This window comes from Lynx rufus, unplaced genomic scaffold (genome assembly GCF_022079265.1).
Source record: "Lynx rufus isolate CCGP_SWC_20201006 ecotype Redwood Valley unplaced genomic scaffold, mLynRuf1.p SCAF_6, whole genome shotgun sequence".
Taxonomy (NCBI): Eukaryota; Metazoa; Chordata; class Mammalia; order Carnivora; family Felidae; genus Lynx; species Lynx rufus.
The window spans coordinates 51,084,681-51,104,015 of NW_025814878.1; the positions used below are offsets into that span (position 1 = coordinate 51,084,681).

Sequence of the window (19,335 nt, forward strand, 5' to 3'; positions counted from 1 at the left end):
CTCAAGGGGAGCCTGCGTGGCTCAGTCAATTAAGTGTCTGGCTGCAGCTCAGGTCATGATCTCATGGTTCATGGGTTTGAGCCCCACATCAGGCTCTATGCTCACAGCTCAGAGCCTGGAGCCTGCTTCAGATTCTGTGTCTCCCTCTCTCTGTTACTCCATCACTCATGCTGTCTCTCTCTCTCTCTCTCTCTCTCTCTCTCTTTCTCTCTCAAAAATAAATCGAACATTAAAAATTAAAAAAATATTTTCTTAAGATCACTTTTCTCCTTCTGTCTTTACTGTCCCCAGCTCTTGCTCTCTCTCTCTCTCTCTCTCAAAAAAAAAGAGAAAGAACGAAAGAAAGAAATTTATATTAATACAGTGTGAAGAGGAAAGAAGGGAAAGCAAGGTGAATACTCAAAATTAACATGGAAGCCAGTACTTCAGCATGACAATTAATGAAAATGGAATACAAATTCTGAAGTTGGGTTTTTTAAAAACTCAGTCAAATCTAATGTTCTTTTGCAAGAGACCCACTTAAAACATAATGACAGGTAAGTTGGAAATACAGTGAGGATGAAAATGGAGAAAAGAATTAACGGAAATCAGAAATTTATGTAAGGGTTCTCCAAAACTGACGATATCTGAAAAGACTATAAGGAGCCAGCAAAAGATAGAAGAGAATGTACCTAGAGTCATTCGGTATTATGTATAATTTGTGGCAAAAACCCATACAGCAAAGTATGATTCATGTTTGTGAAAGGAAACTGTTTCTGAACTCAGAAAAAAAAAATGTCACCAGGAAAGAGCAGCCAAATTGAACAGGATTTTCTAGAATATTTGATGAAACTAACTTCTTTGGAATCTCGCTTCTATTTCACAAGTACAAATTATGTCTGTGCTTTAAAATGATTTTTTCTGAGAAAGCGATGCTTAACTTAAGACATCCAGTGTGCTGCCAGGTGTTTAAAACAATGGGCATTTTAAACACGCATAGCTGTTATGACTAATGTATAAATGCAAAGAACCAAATTGACAAACAGCTGGTCTACCAAAATGACCCTGTAGATAGACAGTGGATGGACATTTTTGGAGAGCTGGAACCTAATTCCTACAAGTCTAAGCACTTGCTGCTGGTGGTAAGTAAAATCCTAAGTGTTCCATGCTCAGGCACTCTTGTCTAGATGACATTTCGCTCGGTATTATCACATTGCACTGATAGAAGGAATCAGCATATGTGGGCGTGATGGGGGCAGCGGAACAAGTCAGAGTGAACTTTTGATGGTTTCACTTCTACGTGAAAGAAAAGAAGCATGCCCCAAAGGCTGCAGGTAGTTCACAGAAGTATTATTGGAATAGAAAACAGAAACAGTAAAAATACCTTACTGTGTAATGAGACAGAAATATATCACTATGTTTTTTAAAACTTTTTGTATTATGTTTATTTGTTTATATAGAGAGCACGCGCACAAGCAGGGGAGGGGCAGAGAGAGGGAGAGACAGAATCCCGCCCCTGTTATGTTTTTTATTAATTATGGGTATTCTCTTTTAAATTAGTTCTACCTTAATTACATTCTTAATTTTTATATCTGTGTATTTCAATCATGCACAGTAATATACTCTAAAAAGAAAGTGTAATTATACAATAAAGAATTAAAAATGAGTTAACGGGGCACCTGGGTGGGCTCAGTTCGTTGAGCGTCCAAGTCTCAATTTCAGCTCAGGTCATAATCTCACAGTTTGTGAGTTTGAGCTCCGTGTTGGGCTCTGCGCTGACAGCATGGAGCCTGCTTGGGATTCTCTTTCTCCCTTTCTCTTTGCCCCTGCCCCTGCTTGTGCTCTCTCTCGCTCTCCCCCCTTCCCCACCCCATAAATTTTTTTTTTAAAAAGTGAGTTAAAAAATTATGTATATAATGACAGTTATTTGCTTCTGGCCATGACGGTGTAACCGGTCTTAGAGCAGCCCTCCTGCCATAAACAGCTAGAAAACTATACAAAATAAACCATTCATTTGCAGATATTGGTCAACAGGCATTGCTGGACCATCATCTGTAAGAAAGACAGATGCTGTGATTGCCCTGTATTTCTGCCTCTCTGGAGCTATTTTCTGGAGCCTGGCACAAGGAAGGAAGAACCCACAGAGTACTGCAGTCTCATTGAACTTGGTATCCAAAGAATTCAGGAAGACTGAAGCTACTGGAATTTGCAGGCAGAGTACCAAAAGGAGGGAACTACCACTAAGTTCCAGAAATCTGCCTTGGTATCCCTTTGTGTCTTTGTGGACTACTAAGTATATGCATAGAATGAAACTTCGTGATTCAAGCTTATAGGGTGCTATAAGCCAACAAGTAACAGGTCTGAGAGACTGTCACTTTCTGACCAAAGTGAAAAGACCTTGTGAACATCTGGGGTGTTCACTGGCTACCCCAGAGAGGCCATGCCTTTGCAGTGAGGCTGTAGATGTTTCCCAGCAAAGCTTGAAAACAAGTTCCGAGTGATTGAGCTGACCCATTAACACATTAACTGCCTCAAAACTTTTTAAAGTAATACAAAAACAAAACACTAAAAACATCCAGACCACATTCAAAATGTGTAGAATTCAATTTTAAAAAGTTGCTAAGTGTGTAAAGAAGCAGAAAAATGTGACTTATAACCAGGGAAAATAGTAGCCAATGAAACAGATCTCGAAGTGACAGGCAGGATAATGAGCAGAGACTTTAAAAAAAAAACTGAGAGGCACCTGGGTAGCTCAGTCAGTTAAGCCTCCAACTTTGGCTCAGGTCGTGATCTCACGGTTCGTGGGTTCAAGCCCCGCATCAGGCTCTGTGCTGACAGCTCAGAGCCTGGAGCTTGCTTCGGATTCTGTCTCTGTCTCTTTCTGACCCTCCCCTGCTCATGCTCTGTCTCTGTCTCTCAAAAATAAATAAAATGTTTAAAAAATTTTAAAAAACAACTTATAAAGTAATTTTTAAAGGATTTAAGAAAACAGTATAATGAACAAAGAAACAAAAAATTCAAAAATCAACCAAACATTCTTCTAGATGTGAAAATAAACCATCCGAATCAAAAAATGCTCTGCATGGGCTTAACAGCAGTTTAGATACTACAAAAATGTCAGTGAATTTGAAAACAGGACAATTGAAAATAAACCAAAAAGAAAAAAACTGAAACAAAAATGAACACAGCCCCACTGACCTGTGGGGCAGTGCTAAGTGATCTAACATTGTGTATCTGAAGTCCTACAGTAAAGTGAAGGGACACAAAAATATAAAGGAGGAAAAAAAAAAGGCCAAAAGCGTTACGGATTTGATAAAATAGACAAGCCCACAGATCCAAAATGTTCAACAAATCTCAAGCTACTACAGCAAAGCCCATTATTAATTTGCATTAAAACCTAAGATAAAAATCTTAGTTTTAAGATTAAAAAAAAAAATCTCACCAGCAGCCAGAAAGAAGAAAACACAAAATTACATGCAGTGAGAAAAAGATAGAAAATTACTTCTCATCTGAAACAATGCAAGGCAGAACAGAATGGAAAGACACTTTCTTAGGCCTACCTTGACTACCATATTTAAAAAGTTACAGTTCCTCTCCCCACATCCTGCCTCCCTTACCTACACCTGTTCATGTTCTCCATGGCATTCATCATTTTATAATATGCTACATAATTCCATACTTATCTTCTCCAGTAGAATGTAACTTTTTTTCCCTGATTTGTTCACTGATATATCTTTAAATGTCTTGCACATAATGGCTGCTTAGCAACTATTTGTTGAAAAAACATATTAACAGTTGTTGGTAAGTATGTTAAGATTCTCCAGAGAAACAGAACCAACAGAATGTGTGTATACACCTATAGGAGAAAGACTTATTTCTAAAGAATTGGCTAATGTGATTGTGAAGGGTAGGTTGGCAGGCTGGAAATCCTGAGTTTTCAGTTTGAGTGCAAAGGCAGAATTCCTTTTTGCTTGGGAAGGTCACTGTTTTTCTGTTAAGGCCTTCAGGACTGATTGGATGAGGCACACCCACATTATGAAGGGTGATCACCTTTTAAGAGTCCACCAGTTTAAATGTTCATCCCATCTAAAAAACACATTCACAGGGGCTCAGTCAGTTGAGTCTCTGGCTTCAGCTCAGGTTCATGATTTCACAGTTCATGGGTTCAAGCCCCGCATCAGCTTCTGTGCTGACAGCTGAGTCTGGAGCCTGCTTCGGATTCTGTGTCTCCCTCTCTCTCAAAAATAAATAAATAACAACAAAAACAAAAACACCTTCACAGAAACATCCAGAGTAATGTTTGACAAAGTACCTGGGTACCGTGGTCTAGCCAAGTTGATATGTAAAATTAGCCATCATGGTAGGATATGGAAAACAGGAACTGTTACTCACTGTGAAATGTAAGATATAAGTTGGTACAATCATCTTGGAAAATTATTTGGCCACATCTAAGAAAGTTGAGTATGTGAGTGTCTTATCACTGAGCAAGTTTACTTCTAGTTATACACCTGGAAACACACATAAGGCCACAAATAAACGTGTTCAAAACTTCTCTGAAGTGTGGCTTGTGATAGGAAGAAAATAGAAATAAAACATCTATTCGTGGGAAAATGGATCAATTAATTGTGGTATATTTCTAGATTGAAATACTGCATAGCAGTTAAAACAAATGAATTAAATATACATATATTGACATGGACTAATTTTTTTAATTCTGTTGAAAAAAGTGAGTTACAAAAGGATGTGTGTGTGTCTGTGGAGAGAGAGAGAGAGTTTGATACCACTTATATCAATTTGACAACTCAAAATCATAATATATCGTTTGTTTTATGAGTTTACCAAGATTCTTTTTGCTACCTGAGATTCTCCTATTTGATTCTGTAAAGGAAATCTACAGAAGCACAGGCTTTTGATCTTCGACATCTTGCTGTAGAGGTGACTAGATACACAGAAAGAGTTGTTCCACAGCAACTGGCTAATGCCAGCAGTGTGCACCACAGATAAACTGCATCATGCCCATTTTGCTAATTCTCACTCATTCACAACAATTTTAATATCTGTAACCCGTGACAAAATTTCAAAGTCAGAGATACTGATACTCAAAATGACAGATTGCGTGTATTTTCAGTTAAAGAATAGACTATAAATTTAAATCAAAATCACATTGAGTCATGACATTCAGTTTTATCTATTGATATTTTCTACTTAAATATTTCACTGTTTTTTAAACTGTGATGTAAGAGTAAAATAAGTTAAAGTTGATGTTCATCTTTTTTTTTCTAACTTTCTTAGCCACATATAAATTTGGAATGAACGTATTGCATTTGAGGTTAACCTTTAGTTTTTACTTAACCGTGCTTTCGCAGAAAATATTTTCTAATCAGTCCCCTCCCTGCACTGTTTTTATTTCCTTCCCAGTTGTCTGACGATGGTCGCTATGTCTTATTATCAATAAGGGAGGGATGTGATCCAGTAAACCGACTCTGGTACTGTGACCTACAGCAGGAATCCAATGGCATCACTGGTAAGTTATCTTTCAAACAGGTAATTATTCCAGAAAGCTCAATTAAAAAAGCAATTATTTTGGTCTTCTAATTGATTTCCCAAGAAACCTTCCATTCAACCACATCATCTCAGTTCATATTTTTTCTTTCAGTATTGTTCCATAAAATGAAGAAAAATTGAATGAAGCTTTTTGTTGGCTTTAGCATTTTCTCCATAGATTGAGGTTAACCATATGCTTTGCATATGAATGTGAAAATGTCCTGTGCATATTGCAGTTGAAGAGTGTTAAGGAGAAACTAGCCCTTTGGTCTGTAAAGCATTATAATTGTCTAGATGTAATGGTGCAAACTGTCACAGGCTAAGGTAAGAGACCAGTGAGAATTTGCCCGGTTAACAGGTTCTTACAGTTTCTTAGCACTGAGCAGCATGCACAATAACAGCCTAGTTTTGCTTCCTGGAAAGCCTTCTACATCATGATAGCAAGCATATACCAGCTAGTTACAAATTGTGGAGGTGGCTCATTTTAAATGTTGTTCCCTTTGAACATCTATGTCATGCCAGCACCATTGTCGAGCATTAAAGCTTTCCAGCTGCTTAATGTACTATGCTGAGAATTTCCAGACCCAACAACTCTACAGATATGCTGGCACTCAGATAAGGACACCAAACTAATCACCCTGTGTTATGGTTAATGTAAAATAAATATATTTTAGATATGGTGACACAGATTTTCAAACTATACAATATTGAGTACATTTCTAATTATTAATTAGATTACTTCATTATCGGTACCTAATTTTGTATTACATTATGATAAGAAAATATACAGTTTTTTTTTTCTTATTGATCGGGCATTGCATCATTTTTAAACGTCCCTGAGCAAGATCGGCATCCTGACATTCTTAGATACTGCAGAGCGCCATTCACAGATACAGCAGCATGAAGTCCACAGATTTATTCAGGTGTGAAATATATATCCATTTCATGAAGATACGTGTGGGTTTGGTTTCTTGTTTTTCTGTTAAAAAAAAAGAAGATGCACCCATTTTGATCTCAAAAGAAAATTGGATCAGCCACATTAGTTTTCACATTCTTTGACAGGAGCAAAGCCAGCACCCAAGAATTATTCACTTGAGTTGCGAGTCTAGGTGTACCCAGAAGTGGACCTCTGAAGAATGAAATCCGAAAGGAGCAGTGACTAGCTGTTTCTGTGCTGTCATCCTGACAGTGTTCCTGTGTGAGTCCAAGATGGTGGGAAGGACTTAGCCTTTCTCCAGTTTATTAAAAATTCCAGTTACAGCGACCTCCCTCCAGAGAGTGCTGGTTTCATTTCCTATTTATTACCTTGTTATATCTTTAAATTATTAGATAGACTTGTTATTAAATGATACAGGTTACAAAAAACACAGTTGCTTAATTTACTCTAAATACAGAGAAGAGAATTTCTTCCTGGTACTCTGAGCTTGGATTGCTGTGTCCATTTTAATAATAGTAATGCAGTGAGTGAAACTTCCAAGGGCTGGCAGAACTGGAGGAAACCTTGTTTTCTTCCAAACCTCTCAGTCCTTATCTGTTTGTTTTCACCTTATATACTTTTTATTCTACGATTTATCATTGCCTCTTTACTGAGGAATTAGAAAACGGCCTGTGGGGGTGGCACCTGGGTGGCTCAGTCGGTTGAGCCTCCAACTTCAGCTCAGGTCATGATCTCACAGGTTTGTGGGTTTGAGCCCCGTGTCAGGCTCTGTGCTGACAGCTCAGAACCTGGAGCCTGTTTCTGATTCTGTGTCTCCCTCTCTCTCTGCCCCTCCCCAGCTCACGCTCTGTCTCTCTCTCTCTCTCTCTCTCTCTCTCTCTCAAAAAAAATAAAATAAACATGAAAAAGAAAACAGACTATAGGACCCAGAGACTGAGATTCTGGAGGGAAGACAGTGCAGAGATTTACTAGGCTATCACGAATAAAATTCCAGACACTGTAGCGCTGGATGAACATGAAGGAGAAAAAAGGGACACATCTAAGAAACCATAAATGGCTATGATGCATTCAGATAGGAAGATCCTATTTACAAAATAAGCCAGGTCGTGGCCTGCCCTCCCAATTTGATCTTTTCCTTGAATTACCTTGTCTTCTCTGCTTCTTAGGTGGTTTTGTTTTTTTGTTTTTTGCGGTTTTTTTTTGCAACTTGGGTAAAGAGCCTAGGGCAGAGTAAGCATTCAGTAAATGTTAGCAATTATTATTTTTTAAATTGTTCTCTTTTTCTTTTTAATTCATCCAGAGGAACTTTAAGGTTATTTTGTCATGATCCGAACAGCTGTATGTTTGACTAGGACTGTGTATAAGCCTATAAATTTATTTGATATTAGATCTCTCGGTGGAACCACATATTTCTTTTGTTCTTGGTCTTTTTTTTTTTTTTCCTACTTTTATGTAAGCTCTACACCCAATATGGGTCTTAAACTCACAGCCCCAAGATCAAAAGTTGCATGTTCTACTGACCCAGCCGCGTGCCCCCTAACCACATATTACTTGTTAAAGTTATCCCTAGGTGTTTTGTATTTGTGAGCTATTGATGGCTTGTGAAGGTGTCTGTCAGGGTTTAATCAGAGAAGCAGAGCCAGTAGGAGATCTAAATTAAGACATGTATTTCAAGAAATGGGCTTATGTGATTGTGGGACTAGGTAGGTAAGTCTGAAATCATTAGGGCAGACCATCAGGAAGAACAGGCTGGAACTCTCAGGCACAGGCTGAAGCTGCTGTCCACAGGTAGTATTTCTGCCTTTTCAGAGAAGCCTCAGCTCCACTGATTGAATCAGGCCCATCTAGATTATCTAGGATAGTCTCCTTTGCTTAAAGTCAGCTGATCATGGTCTTTAATCACATCTACAAAATACGTTCACAATAACACCTAGATTAGTATCTTATTCATTAACTCAGGACATTAGACTAGCCAAGTTGACCTGTCAAAAACACCATCCCGGTGACCTCATGGAAAAAGCACATGGAGAAGAATAGAGTTCACAAGTCTTACAACACTAACCTGATTTCATTTTCTAGTAAGGTTATTAAACTGACCGGTGTTTGGCATTCATTGAGGCACTTAGAAAAATATGTGATAGCCTATAGACTTTGAAGTGTATAATAGGATAGGTGGATTTGAAGCTGTTGATTTATACACTGATATGCATACTGAACGCATTAGAGAATGTTTTCCACTAATAGCTGCTAAATTCTGGGGGTAGCTGGACCTGCCATCTTTTTTTAATTATTGATTTACTAGCATTAAGTTTGTGGGTAACGTAAACCTCAGAGTAGTTACTCTTTCAAATGGCAGTCCTGGGATTCTGAAAGCTCTCCACAGTTACAGTGATTGGCCGTTGCTAATACAATGGCATGGAAATCCATTTCCATCCTTGGGTTCAAACTCAGTTGCATAGGACAAGATCAGAGAGATCTTGTTTTTTTGTGTTTTGGTTTTTTTAAATTAATTGCTTGTTCATTATGAGTCAGTGATAGGATTATGACTATTTAAAGAAACAAGTACTATGTGTCAGTTGAACTGTTGAAGACATTAAGTAAAGCATATTTAGTTTATAACAGGAAACACATAGCATATTGAGATAGTGATCATTAAAAATTTTTTAAATAACCTCTATTAATTATAGTTGGATATATTGGAACAATAACCAGAACACTTTCAAATCAGATTTGAATTTCAGTCTCAGCTCTATAACTAAATAACTGGTGAACCAGGCATGGGAATGTTTTCTCTCAATGTTTCCATTATTTCCATGACTACAGATGGGGAAGTAATACCTACTTCATGAGGAATTGTGAGGAAAAATGAAGAGGTATGGGGCTGGGCTTAGCAGAGTTCCTGGCATATAGTAGTTTCTCAAGGAGTCCTCCTTTCTTTTTTCCTTTGTTTCTTGCCTGAAAGAGGAAGACTTGGAATCCGGACACTTTGGTTTTGGGTAACACTGTAAAATAGATAGAGAATATCCTAGGATAAATGGTTATCTTCAGTATCAAAGCTACTCTAAACATAGATCTTGGCGTTGACTTATTTTCTGCAAAACCAGATTCATAATAAAAAAAAAGGTCCTTTCATTGACAAAAACGTAAATAGGTGTGCCTCTAAGTGTGAGACTATGTGGGAAATGGTCTAATTGTATAGGTTGATAATTGAAATTTTGGGAGTTTATATGCCCAGTTGGTAACCATGACTACTGCCAGGGATCTTTTTCTTGCTATTTCCTTACCTACTCTTCCATTTTTGTTACACTTTTAAACTAGGGGAAGAATAGTTAACATTTAACTTAAATGCTAAATGTGCTAGTTAACTATTAGATGAGTTAGACTTGGATACCCGGTGACTGAAAACTGAATCCAATGTTATAAAATCCTTCATTTTTAAAAAAAATTACTTATTTATTTATTTATTTATTTATTTATTTTTGAGAGAGAGAGAGAGAGAGAGAGGGAGGGAGAGCGAGTGCACATGCACCCACAGGGGAGGAGCAGAGAGACAGGGAGAGAGAGAATCCCAAGCAGGCTCCATGCTGTCAGCACAGAACCCGACACGGGGCTCTCAGTCCCACAGACCGAACCAGAACATAATGACCTGAGCTGAAATTAAGAGTCGGAGGCTTAAAAGGGACTGAGCCACTCAGACACCTCTGAAATCTTTCATTTTATATTGCTGAAATTTATATCCCTTTTATAACCTAAAGCCTTTTTGCTATGATTTTAATCCTTTTTACCTTAAAGGCAGGGAGAATTCTCAGCATTTTCATGTAAATTAATTCTTTGTTTATTAGGGCAGGGCTAAATTGCTTGTCAGAAAAACTAAATAATTTCACTTAGGTAGCACTTTGTAACTTTTCTGTGAACTTTGTCTCCCAAGAAAGTCCTCTACCCCTGTGCATTTCAAAATGAGAATCACAAAAAGCACAAAAAAGTGGCCAATGGCTACATACTATCATAGGGAAAACACATAGAGAAAACAAAACTACATAAATACAGGATGGAAAAAAAGTCCTAGAATATTGAGAGTTAAAGGAGTTCCCTTTGAAACTAGATTCCTTTGTCATTTACATTTGTCGTGTAAATTTCTGTTTCTCTTCCCCAACCTGCTGACCATTTTCCTGCTCACCACTCTGCCTGATCTATCAACCTGTTACCCTTTGCCTCTCTTTGGAGAACTTCATTTCCGCCATTTACATGTGTAGTATTTTTACTTAATAATATGAACACATCTGGAAAGGCGCCCATGGCCTTTCCACAGGAACTGCACTTCAGGTTGGTGGCTGCTCCTTTCCTGACCTTTCTGAGCAGGAAACTCCTCTGCCTCCCCCATTTACCATTGTGTAGAAACAGCACGAGACAGATCATCTAGGCCTTAGAAGCTTGTTTAAACAATTTCCTAGGTGTTCCAAACAGCTAAGCAAATGTCTTCCAAAGAATATCACACCCCCTCCCCTCCATGGGGCGCCTGAGTGGCTCAGTCGGTTGAGCATCTGACTTCAGCTCAGGTCATGATCTTCGGGTTCACGAGTTTGAGCCCCACGTCAGGCTCTGTGCTGACAGCTCGGAACCTGGAGCTTGGTTTGATTCTGTGTCTCTCTCTCTCTCTGCTCCTCCCCCGCTCACACTCTGTCTCTGTCTCTCAAAAATAAATAAACATAAAAAAAAATTATATATATCACACTCCCTTCTGTATGATATTCTGGCTGCCAGAGACATGTTCTGAGTTGCTATCTTCTTTCTCTGGGGGAGGAGGGATTTTTGCCCTAGCAGTTACCACAGGGTTGACACCTTTTCTTCTGCAGTTGGCTTTTCTCTTCCTTTCCCCTATTCTTATTTCTTTTTTTCACTGTGCAAAAACAAACAACAACAACAGAAACACTTTGTGTGAGTGTTTGTGAGCTGCATGAGATCAGGGACTTTGTCTTGCTCCCTGGAGTGCCCAGCACCTAGAACAGTGCCTGACAGATAACAAGGAGTCTGTCCTTGGCCAGAGGTTAGTCAGACTTCCCTAAGCCCTCTTCTCAACCAATCCTCAGCCTTGGTTCCTCAGCCTCCTCTCCTTTGTTGGGCCAGCACAGCTCAGTTGTAGCAAGAATCTCACTAAATCGGTTTAAAGAGAATCCCCTACCCTCCATATCTGATCACCCTTAATATCTGATCAAATTCCTCATTCCTCCCGTATGTGATATCTGATTACCTTGACCTGCCTTCACCACGAATATTAGTAGGTTGTTTTCACTACCATCCCCCCTACTCCATGTGTCCTCTTAGTGACCACCCCTCTGTCCATTCTGTTCATTGGCTATAAATCCCCAGCTCCCTTTTTTGTATTTGGAGTTAAGCCTGATCTCTCTTTCTCTTATTGCTATAGTCTTAACACCTCTCTCGGGAGTCCTGAATAAAGCCTTCTTTACCATTTTAACAAGCGTGAGATAATTTTTTTCTTTCATATAGACTCCTAGAAGGTGGGTACCAGTTTGTCTTGAATGATGTTGTTGTTTATGGCTCATGGTGCTCAGGTGGCCCTGCTTTATAAGCCATCCTCCATCAGTCACTGGTCATGTTCCTGTAAGCATTTTGAATCTTCTCTTTTCTGGCCACCTAAAGTTTTTTTAGTTAAATTTTTATCCTTTATGAAACCCTGAGAATGATGAATAAGTACAGACCATGTTTCTCCAGTTGTGTATATTGTATGGGCAGAAGTTTTTCTTTCTCTTCTTCTGTTCCTTGTTTAAGATCAAAAGTGAAGAACCACTTAGGACACCAGGCTGGCGTGACAATTTAATAGTCTGCAGGAGAAAAGACAGCTGGGTCTTGACTCCTGTGATTCTTAATGTGATTCATGCCTGCAGATTAGTTGAAATTAATCATCCTGAACCTTGGAAGCAAATGATTTGTGTCTGGATTTTCGTAGTTATATTTTCTGTATTTAATTAAGAATTTTCAAAATTATATATATATTTCATTTCCTAAGTTTATTATCCAATTTGAATATGCAGTTAACCTTTGAACAACCCAGATTTGAACTCTGCAGGTCCACTAAACGTGGATATTTGGGTTTGTTTTTTGTTAAATAATAAATACAGTATTGTACTATAAGTGTATTTTCTCTTATGACTTTCTTAATATTCACTTTTCTCTAGCTTACTTTATTCTAAGGATACAGTATATAATACGTACAAGATACAAAATATGTGTTAATGGGTTGGTTATGTTATTAGTAAGGCGCCTAGTCAACAGTGGAATGTTAGTAAAATTTCAGGGGAGTCAAAAATTATATGTGGATTTTTGACTGCAGTGGGTTGTTGGTATCCCTAACCCCCACGTTGTTCAGGAGTCAACATATATATAAAGTTACTTCATATCAACTAAATTCAGAATAAATTTTTACAAATTTTCTATATTATAGTTAAGTATCAGGCCTTAGATTTGCTCTTTTTTCAAATATGTGGACCTAAAAAACTTTTATTAAAATTTCATTTATATGTTAAAAATATAAATGATGGTTTTCAACATACTTTTATGCATATTTATCTTGGTGTTCAGTATAAATATTTAACTTACATTTCTAAATGTTTTTACTGGAAAAGTCTGAGACCACTATTTTAAAATTTGGTTGCTTCTGTTGTCTCACACTGTCAACAAATATATGTAAGTCTCAGTCTAAACTGTGGGATTGGGTAAGTGTTACATATTTAGTTACAAAGCACGCGTGTAGCATGTATCAGGTGCCCCACTCTGCGCCGTCATTCCTGCTGGATGGTCTCTTTGAGGTCGCCAGTGCACAGTTTCAGGGCTTATCAGCAGTGCTGTGACCTAGCACACAGCGCAGGCTCACAGTTGGGACATCTCTGCGGTCTGAAGACTCTAAACACCCTCCCTTTCCCCTCCGTTTTCTTTCTTTTGTTCCGTCTCTCTTTGGTTCTTTCACTTTTCTGTGAAAGTTCAGATCCTTTATTTCCTATTGTTAAGGTGAACAGCAACAAAAGAGATGCTGACCATTTGGCCCTATTCTGAATGCATTTAAACTTGTGTTAGAAGTTTTGAAATAGAATCCTTAGGAAGCAATTATTAGGTGAAAAGCACTATCAATGTCTAAAGTCCTTGTTAGTAACGTAACACACTTAGCATGCCAACGTAGCCATCTTAAGACAGCCCTGAAATGCTCTTTGCTCCTATCTCAGCATTTATGGAGCATTTGGCAGAAACGACAGATGGTGCTGACATGACTGATTTTTGTAAGGAAATACCAGCTTATCTTTACTTCATCCAGACTTTCACTAACCTGTCTCTCTGCTTTTTCCTTTTTTGCTGAAAATTCGATCCTTTTAGACTGATGAAGTTTTCAGCACTCAGCCTGTCTTTGTTTTAGTGCTTCCGTGTCATTAATGAAAAATGGCTCTCTTCTGCATAAAAAATTAATCTACACTACATGCTACGCATACCAAGGAAGCTTGGTGTTTTTGGACACTGAAGTTGTTCCTTCAGCTGTCTCTAGCTAATGCCAGGCATGTGACCTCTTGTTTCTCAGTAGCTGAGACAACGCTGACTCGTGTTTCATGCCTTACGGGGCTTGGGGCTTCATACCATCTTTTGGGGGTGGTGTGGAAATGGGGAAATAAATTTGGGAAACTTGAAACAAACAAGTTGTCCAAAGTTTAGCAAACTCAGCTGAGTGTTAAGAGCCAGCCCAACAGGCGAGGAGGGCTTCTGTGAAAGGCAGGGAGTTATTAAAAAATAGTATGTGTTTCAGAGTGGGAATGTAAAAAAAGCAAAAAGAATTGGAACATCAAAAGACAGCATAAAAATAAGCAAAACATTAATTTTGAAGTAAAATATAAATAAATATAAAAATATAAGTAATAGTGACAAAACTAGTATTTTTTTTCTAATTTTAAAATTAGTGATTCTAAAGGCTTATTCTAGGAAAATAGCTACGTGCTGTGACAGATGGAAATTAGATTTTAAAAGTTCACTATTAACAAGTCATGCTGTTCAGAAGCCACATTTAGCTTATTTTTGCCATTTGAAGAATGTTGGGATTATTTGGAATAGTAGTAAGTATTGACTGTTTAACATTTTCTGCGTGCCAGATTCTGAGCTACAACTGTAGATAATTCATTTAGTCTTCTCAACAACCTCTAAGGAGCACATGTTGTTATCTCCAGGAAACTGGGGATGGGGAGGCCAGTTCACTTCCCTGATGCCACGCAAAGATTCAGACTCAGGTCAGTTGACACTCCCAAGCCCGTGTTCTGACTGTCACTGTGAGGCAGCTGGGATGGAAGGAAGGTGTCTGGCCAAGGAGAACAACAGCGTTCTTCCCTCCAAGTTTCAGAGCCTGACTTCACTTTGCATTTGTTTACTGTTATTATATAGTGTTTCATAAAGTATAAAAGCACTTTTAGCTCCTGTTGCTAGAGAGCTTACAAAACATTTTCTATGAAACAAAGTTAATACCATTGATTTTAAAAGGAAGCAATAAAAAGTAATGAGTTTGCTCTAGGGAAAGCATAAGATGACTTATTTTAAGCTAACCTTCCCTCAGCAAACAAATCATTCTCCCACCAAGAATCAGGTCTATAAAAAGTCATTTTAACTTACACAGGGAGAAGTTTGGGAATTGAATTCTGTTGGCGTCAGAGTGAATAATGCCACTTACAAAAAAAAGAACCTCAGGAAAGGATGGTAAAAGTGAGACGGTTTGGGAGTTAAGCCATGTTTCTTTTTTAAGAGTAATTTTTCCATTTTCCATTTAAATCAATAGCGTTCTAACTTGCGAATAGCAAAACTGAGTGAGCCCCATTGTTCAACTGAAATACCATTTCTCTTGAATTATTTTGTGCCAAATCCCTGAGGAGCAAGGTTTTCAGGAGAGCAAAAAGATTCCGTGAATGCCATTTTAAACATGCAGCCCCATGGGGGCCAGTACTTTGAATCCCATTTGTATAAATCCAGCCACATACCTAAATTCAAATGAATTTATGACTTGTAGTATTTATTTATGACTCAGGTTAATACTCCGGGATTTGATGGTAGATAATGACCACAAACTTTGTTGTTTTGGTGTTCCCTGGGGCTTGATTATTTAAAACGAGTGTGCCACATCTTCAGGCTCACCTGATTACAATTTCTGTGTATTGCCTTTAGTAGATATTTCAATGACTTTTTGTGTTGGGGGTGGGTGGCTAGGGTCGTAATAAATATCACTATAATGCCTGCAAGACCTTTTCAGGCAGAAACCATAAGATGGTTACTTTGAGAAGTAAAGGTTGCACATCAGGAAATGTTTTATTGTCAGGGGGACATTTAAGGAATCTGACATTTTTCTGAACCAAGATTCTGTGTCTACAAATGTCATAGTCCAGAAAATTGTGATTCATCATTCTTAGCGTAAACAAATGTACCTTTCTGATTACCTGCAGTTCTTGCGTTGCCAGCTAATTTTTTACTTATTTACTTAGTCTTCTAAGGAATAGTTTTTGGGTTTTTCCCCTTTTAAAGCATTGTTTTATGTAAATTAAAATGAAATTATCTCTGAGCGGTCACCTGTGTTTGAGGTTAGCAGTTTGTTACTGAAAAGAAAATTGAAACTTAAATTCACAGCATAACCTTTATAAAAATTAATTGTAAGGATTTCTCTTTGAAGGAGTTCAGCAAATTATATATTCTGAGTAACCTCCCAATTAAAACAACTGAAATGCTGTAAAAAGCTTATAAAATATCTTTAAATATATTGCAAAGTTGGCACAAAAAAAGAGAAACCATAGAGACCAAAGACAAGATGAATGCAGGAATCCTGGATTGTTCCAGAATGTTCCTGGGCTTTGCAGGTTAAGTTTCCATCTGATGGCCACACAGGGCAAGGGGGATAGAAGATAAAGGCCTCTGGTTCTCCATATTGGAGAATCTAATTAGAGATATCCTCCATGTAATGGTGATTAAGAAATAAACTACCAGTGGTGGAGCTGGGAGCAAGAGGTGGAGGAAAGGGAGGGTATGGGAAGAAAACCCAGCTATCTTTACATTAGCACTAGGGAAGGAGAGGGAGAGGCAGGATGTGAATTCTCCTAAAACATGAGAAAGGCTGACATGGGTACAGGTTATCTTGATTATCCCCTCTGAGGTCCAAAAATCCTCAGGCTAAGAATTTAATTTAAAGCGCTCCCAGATTGGTTGCCTCTCAGCAGGCAAACGGAAGCCAAATACGGTAGCATTCTGGAAGAATGCTACTTTAACTCAGGCCTCCAAGAATTCCCATAGATATTGTTTCAAGGGAAATCATTTCACAGTCAAAACTCACACATACATACACACACACACACACACACACACACACACAAAGAAATCACAAATCAGACAAAGAAACTCACCAGCATGAGAAATAGAGCAACAGAAGCACCGAGTGGAATTATCACATCCTAACGTAAATACATTTTAAATTTAAATACACTTTTTTTTTTTAATTTTTTTTCAACGTTTATTTATTTTTGGGACAGAGAGAGACAGAGCATGAATGGGGGAGGGGCAGAGAGAGAGGGAGACACAGAATCGGAAACAGGCTCCAGGCTCTGAGCCATCAGCCCAGAGCCTGACGCGGGGCTCGAACTCGCGGACCGCGAGATCGTGACCTGGCTGAAGTCGGACGCTTAACCGACTGCGCCACCCAGGCGCCCCTAAATACACTTTAAAAAGTAAACAGTGTGATGCTACTTTTACAAAAAATAAACAAGAAGCTTGGAAGCATAAGCAAGAAACAACATCCTGTAAAGAATAACCCAACAGAGTGGAAGAAGACCAAGTAGAATTTCTGTAAAAAATATGATTATTAATGTTAAAAAATTGAGTTATTAGGTTGAAGAAATTAGACACAGCTGAAGAGAGAATTAATGAAATAGAATATGGATGTAAAGAAATTTTACTTCCCACCAAGCAGTGGGATGCATGACTGGTAAAGAGAGATGAAAAAGAAAAAATGTTTTCAGAAATGATAAACGACATAATTGGGACCAGTCATTCTGCAGAGGACAACTTGCCCAAGATGTTACTATGAAAATCACATAGTTGTCTTAACATCGAAGTAGACTTTAAAAATAAAAAGTAAAAAGCATTGCTAAAGTTAAAACTTCATAACCATAAAGAGCTCAATTGGGTTTTATTTAAATATAATAATTCTAATTTGGTATGTATTGAACAGCATGCTTTCAAACTACAGAGGGCAGAAATTAACAGAAATACAAGTAAAAATTAAACAAATCTAATCTATAATCATAGAGGAACATTTTAAGACCTCTTCTCTGCCTGCTAGAAAAAAATGGCTCCCCAAATCAGTAAATACATGGATTTGAACAATGTGATTAACATATGACTTAATAGACATATTTGGCATATCACACCCAAAATCTGCAAAATATACATTCTTTTCTGTCACAGGAACATTTAAAAATCCTTAAAGGAAAAATAATTAGACCCTGAAAGTTTTTCTTAGCAAATTTCAAAAGATTAAAAATCATACAGTGTGTTTTTCGAGCACAATCGGATTTAGCCAGAAGTCACTCGCAATGACCACAGGATGGAAAAATCTCACAAACATGTCATGTGAAAGAAATCAGACACAAAAGAATACATATTGTATGACTTCACCATACATGAAATTCAAGGATAAGATAAAATTAGACTAGTGTTTATGGATACATATTGGAGCAGGAAAAGAACAAAAAATAAAGTAAATAATGTAAAATTCAGAATGATGGTTACCTTTGGTGGGGGAGAGGCTTGTTCAGAGCATCATGGTGCAAAAAGTTCCCCCTCACTCTATTTTGAAAAATGACTGTTTTAACGTGTATGTTCTTTCAAATGAACCTTAGGATGATATTGTCAAATTCCCTAAAAATCTCATTTGAATTTTGATTGGAATTATGTTAAATTTATAGATTTCCTCTGGGATTATTTGCACCTTTGAAATATTGAGTCTTCCCATCTAGAGGTATGGTATGTGTTTCTAGTTCTTCAGGGTTTTGTTGTTGTTGTTGTTGTTTTAAGATTTCTTAGGAAGATTTTAGAGCTTTCTTCATATAGATTCCACATTTCGTGTTAAGTGCATTCCTAAGTATTAATTTTGCTTCTATTGTACAAGAGGGCCCCTCCTCACCCCATATTTTCTGACTGGTTATTGCTGGCATATTAGAAAGCTATAGATTTTATTTAGCTTGCTTATCTTATTATTAGTTTTAATTCTGTCATTTTTTTTTTTTTTACAAATTTTTAAATTTTTATTTATTTTTGAGAGACAGAGCGAGAGAGAGACAGAATGCGAGCGGGGGAGGGGCAGAGAAAGAGGGAGACACAGAATCCGAAGCAGGCTCCAGGCTCTGAGCCGCCAGCACAGAGCCTGACGTGGGGCTCGAACCCACCAACTGTGAGATCATGACCTGAGCTGAAGTCGGAGGCTCAACTGACTGAGTCACCCAGGCGCCCCTGGTCATTCATTTTTAAATATTTGTTGAGTTTTTGTTGTGGGGTAGGTATTAGTAATCACTTTACGCTAATTTTTTAATTTACTTACTCATCCTAGTTTACAGTTGAGAAAATAAAGCTTAGTAGAGAATAAAGAGATTGCTCAAGGTCACACAACTAAATAATGGAGCTGGGGTTTTAATTCAGTTATGTCTGACCAAAAAAAAAAAAAAAAAATCTCTTTCCTCCATGGGAGTATATTTTTCTTGATAAATTTAATTCAACCAAATATCACATAAAGATATTATGCTATGGAGATGAAGGAGACAATGTAAAATCACCTTGAAAGATTCAAGGATAAAAATGCA

At 37.8% G+C, this 19,335-nt stretch overlaps 1 protein-coding gene across 1 annotated transcript in view; it reads left to right on the plus strand.

The window, feature by feature from the left end:
- PREP (prolyl endopeptidase) overlaps window positions 1-19,335 on the plus strand; it is a 120,502-nt gene that overhangs the window by 46,097 nt on the left and 55,070 nt on the right. The window contains exon 7 of the mRNA XM_047102400.1: window positions 5,398-5,503. Coding sequence (XP_046958356.1) covers window positions 5,398-5,503 — 106 coding nt within the window. The remainder of the gene's footprint in view (window positions 1-5,397; window positions 5,504-19,335) is intronic.